General features: G+C 37.8%; 1 protein-coding gene across 1 annotated transcript in view; it reads right to left on the minus strand.

Moving 5' to 3' along the window:
- Positions 1–5,509, minus strand: part of LOC104545735 (oxysterol-binding protein-related protein 10-like) — a gene marked incomplete at its 3' end in the record, with an annotated part of 86,094 nt that extends 80,585 nt beyond the window's left edge. Inside the window, exon 1 of the mRNA XM_010190945.1 lies at positions 5,178–5,509. Within this exon, the coding sequence (XP_010189247.1) occupies positions 5,178–5,509 (332 nt within the window). The remainder of the gene's footprint in view (positions 1–5,177) is intronic.
- Positions 5,510–7,582: the final 2,073 nt, after the last annotated feature.

The following is a 7,582-nucleotide window of genomic DNA, read 5'->3' on the forward strand; positions in this document are numbered from 1 at the left end:
TCCAAAAAAAAGGCATATTTAAGTGCTACTCTTCATTTTGACACTTCTGGCACTCATTTTGGTAGCACTGTGCCATATGTTACCGGATCAAGGAGTATCAGGAGAAAATGGTGTAACAAGCACCAGGGCGCTGTGCCACAGACAGCTTAAGCAAAGTAAGCAGGAATTAACAAGTGTGGGTATGAAAAAGACTTGTATGGAGAACCCAAGCAGCACCAGGGAACTTGAGATCTCAGTGTTCTGTGTGATTAGACTAACAGTTAAACTTACAAGGCAAAATTAACTACCTAGTTTTCAAAAAATAATGGCAGCAGCCTAGAAAGCTAGTGGTCTTTGAACTTTTTAAGCAGGGAGTACTGAGCCGGAGGAAATGGGATGCATTACCCCTGTATTTGATCCTGACCACAACCACAACTGAAACTGTACACAGACCTGGTGTCCACATATGAAGGAAAACATTGAAATACCAAATAATAATCAGAACTATCATTATTTATTAAAATTATTGGGAGATCTGGCTTGCAGTAAGAAAACTCCATTAGTGTAGATACTCCAAACACAGACAAAAGATAACCTAGCCTGCCCAAAACAACTGCACGTAGAAATTAAATTTGGTAACAGGTATCTTCAGTCTCATCCACAACCAGCATAAAAAGATGCAGTGAAAAGTCAAAGGCTAACGTGTATTCAGAACAAGAGGTAATATTTAAAGTAGTGATTAAAGCTGAGCAAATTCTTCCTATAGCTATGGTGACAAATCCTCTATCACTGGAATAAAAATTCTGAGATAGATATCCAAAGAGAAACACAAATCTAAATGGAACAGACACCAAGACAAATTCTATGGCTTGTGGTACAGAAGCAAGCAGTTAAGGACTTACATTCTTCAACTTTAAATTACCTACTAATTAAATGCCATTTTGGAAATAGAAGTGCAGTAGCATTTCATAGAATGGGTTGGAAGGGACCTTAAAGAAGATTATCCAGTCTAACTCCCATTTAGACAGCATTTACTGAAACATTTTTATGTGCAACAGTTAAATACTAAGCAAACTCTGCCTCCCTGGATTAGGTTCCAAAAAGTAATCAAACATTTCGTTAAGATATCCACAAAAGCCTACAAAAGATAAAGCTCAATGCCAGGATACTTGAAAATAAAGTGTATTGAGACCAAAGAAACAAACTCAGCATTTTCAGTTGAACCAAATTCAGTATTTTTTGTTTCATCATTCATTATAATACATATTTAATAAATACTATTTTATAATAAAAACCAATAGTTATGGCAACTTTAAACATCCTTTTCACTTAGAAGGTTCAGCCTTTTAAATGCATCATAAAGAACAAAGTAAGAATATTTGGAGATGCTAAAGCCTGAATACTTTCTTCTTATTAAACAACTGTTTTTAAATATAAAATGACTGGGGAAATCTTCGGAATACTTTTCTTATATACTCTTAAAAAGACTCCAGGCACATTACTTAGTTTAACAACTTACTGTCACTTCTTCTACATGAACAAATTCCATATTCATAAACTGATGGGTTTTTTAAAATGAGCCAGCAAGTGCATGTGTGCTCCCTCTAACCGCATTTATCATCAAGTTGCTAAGCAGAGAAATCACCATTCAGAAAGCTAGCAGTAAGATGAGCTGGTAATAACAAAACCCAGATAAGGGTAAGTAAGTGTTTCAGTGTTAGTGCCAACTGCCACTTCTTTTCACTGTCTGAAAGCCGAGTGTGACATCTGGGTGAAAGGAAGACCACGCTCTATTTTGCCTGTCACTTCATTCCCTCTGGTACAAGACTGCTGCTCAGCTCTGAAGTGCACTTGCAAATCCCAAAATATACTGCCTGAGTGAAATGCCCAAGTCCCATTTGCTTTCAACAGATTTTTCCTACATTATCATCATGCAATCTTATGCATTACATTATTATGCATTATAGGAATTTATCCTCTGCATAGGCATAAGCAGCCCAGACACCAAGTGACACAGGCAGCTGAGGAACAAAGCACTTGGGTTATCTGCCTGGGGACAGCAGCACTGTCCATGGCAGTGCTCCAACCAGAATCCACATCTCCACACTGCAAACCAACTCCTTAACCTCAAGACCATCCTTTTCCATTTCAGCCTGAGGCTCAAAGTCATCTTCTTCCAAATGTTTCTTGTAAGCATCACTGCAGGGCAGAAAATGATGGATTTCTCAGCCTCCCTCTTTACCACATTAAAATCCTTTTTCTGACTTCAAAGTTTGAACAGCTTTTTCCATCTTCCCAGACCTGGTTTACAGGCAACAGCAAAACCTATTCACACCAAATCAACCAGTTTGCAATTAATTCATTTAGGTTTAATCAATCACTAAATGCACTAAGTGAAAGTTCTACTTTTCCTATAAATAAATTAGGGATATACAGTCAAAGATACTACTTTTTAACTTTTGTTTTTCTCTTTTTTTTTCAATGAACATTGATGATATGGGGGGAAAGCTTCAAAAGCAAAATGTGAAGAAAGGAGACGAGGAAAAAAGAAAGCTTGTATTTGAATGTGATTATTTTTGCTACATAGATTTCAGGATTAAAACAAAAAGATTAGTGGCTTAATCCAAAACAGAACTTACTAATAACTGATTTTTAACATTTTAAATTCCAAGTTTATTTGAAACTAATGGCATATATCTTAATTTCAATAAGGTAAGATATGCAAATCCTGAGAGTTCAGCAGAGAAAATATCCTGTTCATTTGTTCAACAGAACTAAAACACATTAAGTTTTCTTTCTTTCCACATTATATCCTACTACAAACTGAATGTACGTGTGAAGGGACAACACAGTTTCTAGTAAAATCTATTCTGCAAGTAAGATCTTTAATAGATTGTTAGCCCGATATTATCAAAATGCCTTGAAAATGTAAAGTATTTCCACAATTCCTAACAAATTTAAGGAGCAGATATCCAACAACAGCAGGAAGAGAGAAGGCTGCATCTCCAGCTCCTTAAAATAGTCTTCCCGTTCCCAGACTCTGCAAATAAATTCTGGAATCTATCACATCTCTACACAAAGCCCTGTATAGATAAACCAGAGACAGGCTTAGATGAAAAGATATCCAGTGGAGGGGGCGCTGTTAATCTGATTCCAGTAAGAACACAAAATATTACTAGTGCAGTAAACTTCATGAACATTAAAAAAGCATATGGCTATTTTCTCCTTCTCAGATACTGTCCACTGTTAGAATGCTGACAGTATAGTTTATTCTATATTAAAAGAAAAACAGTTTATTTCTCTAGGACAGACTTCCCTCTCAAGTTGTACAGGTATACCTATACAAACATAGTCATATAGTTTGTTCAGTATCCATCTACTCATTTTTCACACTGGAAAAAGGCCACAATTCATTGCTACAACTTGACAGGTACCATTAAAGAATTAGCAACCGAGGTGTTAATTACCCCAAAGCTCCACAAACAGCCATATCAATCCCAAAATTCTGCAAAAGATGGGCTAGCTAAATCAGAAGCAGGGAGAGGGAGATTATTACTGAATTTGAAGTATCTTCATCAATTCCTCCTCTAAGAGGTCACAATATCTTTCTCCAGAATATATTTTAAAAAAAGAATAATAATAATAAATGTTACTCTCAGATTTTTGTAGGTGCTATAGCATGAAATAGTGTTGACGTATTTCGCTGACATACTTAGAAAACAACCCTCCCATAACAGCTACAGTCAGAGTAGCACAACCTCTGGGAGCCAAAGGAGTCAGTCCCTAAGGTAGTACAAATTGTGAAGCCCAGAAAAAAGATTTAGCACAAAAAAATCCCCAAATTGCCCCAAAGTACACTTTTAGTTGACACTCAAGCTAATCCCCAAAAGAAATCTGGTGGTGCCCAAGCACAAATGCAGTGGGCACAATTCACGCAGACTGGTAGGCAATACATTTCTCAACTGAGAGGGGAAACAAGAATAGGCCAAAGGAATGCTTTAGAAAACACCTGGGCTGTAGAATAATTCACACAGAGCAGTTCATCTCAGAAAAGCAACAACATCCATCAGCTGGGGCTCTATTTGTTATTGTTACAAATCCAAATTTAAGCCCCAGCCCAAATGCAGATGATCCAGGGGCTTATACAAGTTTACAGGACAAAACTCTACAAGCACAAGCACTCAAAACATTTTCAAGGGAAAAAGTGGGGGGGAGGCAAACCACACGTGAATTTCACATCACCTTGAGCTATTGGACTATATAAAGACTATATAAAACATTTTACTGGTCTATTCAGAAACAGGATAATGATGCCACAGGCAATAAGAATTGAATTAAAATCAAATTAACTCTTGCAAAATAGGTTCCACATGATACGAGATGATTCTACGGAGACATTTGTCCATCAAACCCACACAGCTCCCATTAAAAATACAAGCTACTACTCTCCCAAACATGTAAAACAATTTCTCAACGGAAATGTTTTGTAACCGTACTTCAATTCTGATAACATAATTCGTAATTTCATAGTAAAGACAGTCAGATGTCCCAACATCTCAGACCAGACACAAGTATTTTTATGTCAAAGCATCTGTGGTTTAAATTAAGTTCTGTTTTTTGTATTCATACCTGTGCAAATCCACAGAAAGTTACAGACTTTAGTGGAGATGCTTTAGATGTCCTGGCCCCTCGACACATTTATCACACAGCAAACTGCCTCAAAACAACCAAACAATAAAAGCACTGTTTCCTTTCGCTTGTTACAAAGCTGAAGAACCTCACTCATTTCCAAATCATACTGTTCCTGAACCTGCTAGAGCAGAATAGATTTCTTAAATAGAAACCAAACCCCCAGAAGTTCTTAAAGTAAGAAGTAATGCAGGTCTCAGTTACTTCAGTTAAGGCTTACAAATGCAGTGTTAGCTTCAGCATTCATACTCAGTGTGATGGTGTGCTCCCCTCACAGCCCAACTTATCTCCCATAACTCTGCCCAAGCAATAACCACCAGTGGTAGCTGTAAGATGTGTCTGGTTGTGATGGCTGCATTCAGCTCCAAGTGGATTCAGGGGAGATAAAACAATAGCCAAGGGGCAATCTGAGCAATGCACCCACGTAACAGCAGCACTGTTCAATGCCCAACTCAAGTCAAATTTTGAAGAAACTAGCATCTGTAGTTGGTATGCAAATATCACCGTACCTCATGAATACTGAGCAGTGCGAGAGCCCCTTGAGCTCTGCTGAAATGACAGCAGGCTGCATGCCAGGATCTCCCCTTGAGTAGGGACTCCTCTCAAGGTTACCACTCGAGGTCAAGAGATTCCTTGCCACAACAGATTCTCGGTTTGCATTCTTAGCTACGTGATATAAAGGATTGATTGTGCACACATATAATCCTTTAGACACAAACTGCTGACTAAGTCTAGGACTAGGATTGGATCCAGCCACACCTAGATTCCTCTCTGAGGAGTTTAGAAAGCAAGGGAGTCCTTTCTGAACCTTGTGACTCAACAGGAGGGTCTCCATGACCATTTTGTCTGACCCTGTCCTTTTATGCAACAGAAAATCAAGTGTACCTTGCCATCGAATATTGTTAAACCATTGCTGCACTTACTGTTGAACTTAGTTAATTAATTGGTTTATATCAATAAAATATATTGTTCCTTCTCTCTTACCAGTGAAGTGCATCTCACAAATTCCATTCACAACAGTTGATTCATCCAAAATAAGACTACCTTGCATACACCTGTTAAAGGACAATTGGTTAAAAAAGTGACACTAATTTACTGTAATTCAAATTGCAGTCATTTCCTTAGGCCTCCAGAGGCAACTCTGCCCAGTAAGTGTTGGATAACCTAGGAAAGTCTTTCAGCTTCAAGACCACATGGCATAAGCGAACACTAAACACATTTCAGTTATTTCAGCTAATGGATAAGGAACTGTAAAGAACATTTTGAATCCATGATCGCTGAACTCTGTCAGTTTTTGCTTTATTTTTCCATTTTATTTACATTCATGCCATCTGGCTGCATTGATCATGTGGTTAAACAATTTTGTGTTTTTTTCAGATGAAGTAAATTCGAAACTAATTTGTATGATCATCCAGTAACACATACACTCCTGACTGATTTGCGGGTGCCAGCTATGAATCCACTTACCAAATCTTGTAGACAGCTCCAATTCACAGAAAACATACACCATGACGAATATTCAGAAGGCCAAACGGACAGTGACGCTCGAACCCACGGATCACTACTCATTTATTGGATGTTATAATAAGCCCAACTTTTGTAAGCCTCAAGTGTCAACTGTTCTGTTTAGAACCTGTATCAGATTCCCTGTGCCAAACAACTGATACCTACATCAACAGAACGGAGTAACTGAACAAACTAAAGTTACTTCGTGTAAGAGCTCTGTGTCACCAAAAACCACTTGCTCAAACAGAAAATAAAATTGGCAATTGACAAAGCATGATAAAGCGGCATTAAAAAAGATTGCTAAAAATATGCAGGCATTAATCTCCAAGTGCTATGGTAGAACTGCCTAAGTGACATTTATGTTTTTTCCATTATGTTCTCAAATAAAAGTTTCTTGGACACACTCAGATTGTACATGCTATTTCAAGCTGTCAATCTTACCAAAGATTTAATCTGTTCCCTACTACAACAAACAGGCAGTTCAAGACCCAAAGATTTAAGCAATGACCTCTATTTTATAATTTCATCAGATTACATGAAAGTGACCCTTAAAATCACTCACAGTAAAAAAAGTTACCGTTTCTACAAAAAGAGATGGAGGTGTCACGGAAAAAAACGGGGAGGGGTTGGCTTTTGCTTTTCAGCCATGCATTTTAGTCCGACATTCCAGGTATCAAAATGTGTTATTTGGTTTTTCAACAAAACTACAGGAGAACTGCATGAATCAACAGACAGACAGAAGTCTAATGTGAATTTAGCACAAAACTGCAGTAACCAAACTATGTCTATGCTGAAGTAGTCCGGTTTTACAGAGACGAGTGTCTACCCAAATCATACCAGACATACTCATTATCACTAATAGCTGGCGCACCTATGCATGCCCTCCAATATATGGAATTAGACCAGGTCCTCGCACTTTTCAGAAAGTATTGGTACAGTACTCCTACCACTGAGTTAGACCCACACAAGTCAGCATCGTAGCATCATCAGCATTTGTGCAATTTAACTCTGTCACTTATAAATGCTTTAAAATTACTGTCTGAACATCAAGGTCCCAGCCATTCCCATGTTCTTACTGCTTGGGATCACTTAATTTAACTAAAACCTGCTGCTGCTAAGTTTGGCGGGTTTTTTGTTTTCTAAAGGTTTGTGCAAAGGTTTGTAACTAGTCCTGTAAATGTTCTCTTCAAAAGTATCACTGTGATGCCTTACATTAAAAAGTCAAGTTTTAGATACACATCCTCATCCCCCCACTAAGAGGACAGAGTCTAATAATGAGAAGTAAAACACTAATAAGAAATCTCCTCTCTTGATTTCAACAAATCCCAATACAGCATTATTAATTCCACAGTCTGGCTTCAACTCTATAAAAAATTTTGCACTGAGACACGAGATTCAAATCCAGAGC

Source organism: Mesitornis unicolor, unplaced genomic scaffold (assembly GCF_000695765.1).
Source record: "Mesitornis unicolor isolate BGI_N332 unplaced genomic scaffold, ASM69576v1 scaffold20050, whole genome shotgun sequence".
In the NCBI taxonomy this organism is placed as follows: Eukaryota; Metazoa; Chordata; class Aves; order Mesitornithiformes; family Mesitornithidae; genus Mesitornis; species Mesitornis unicolor.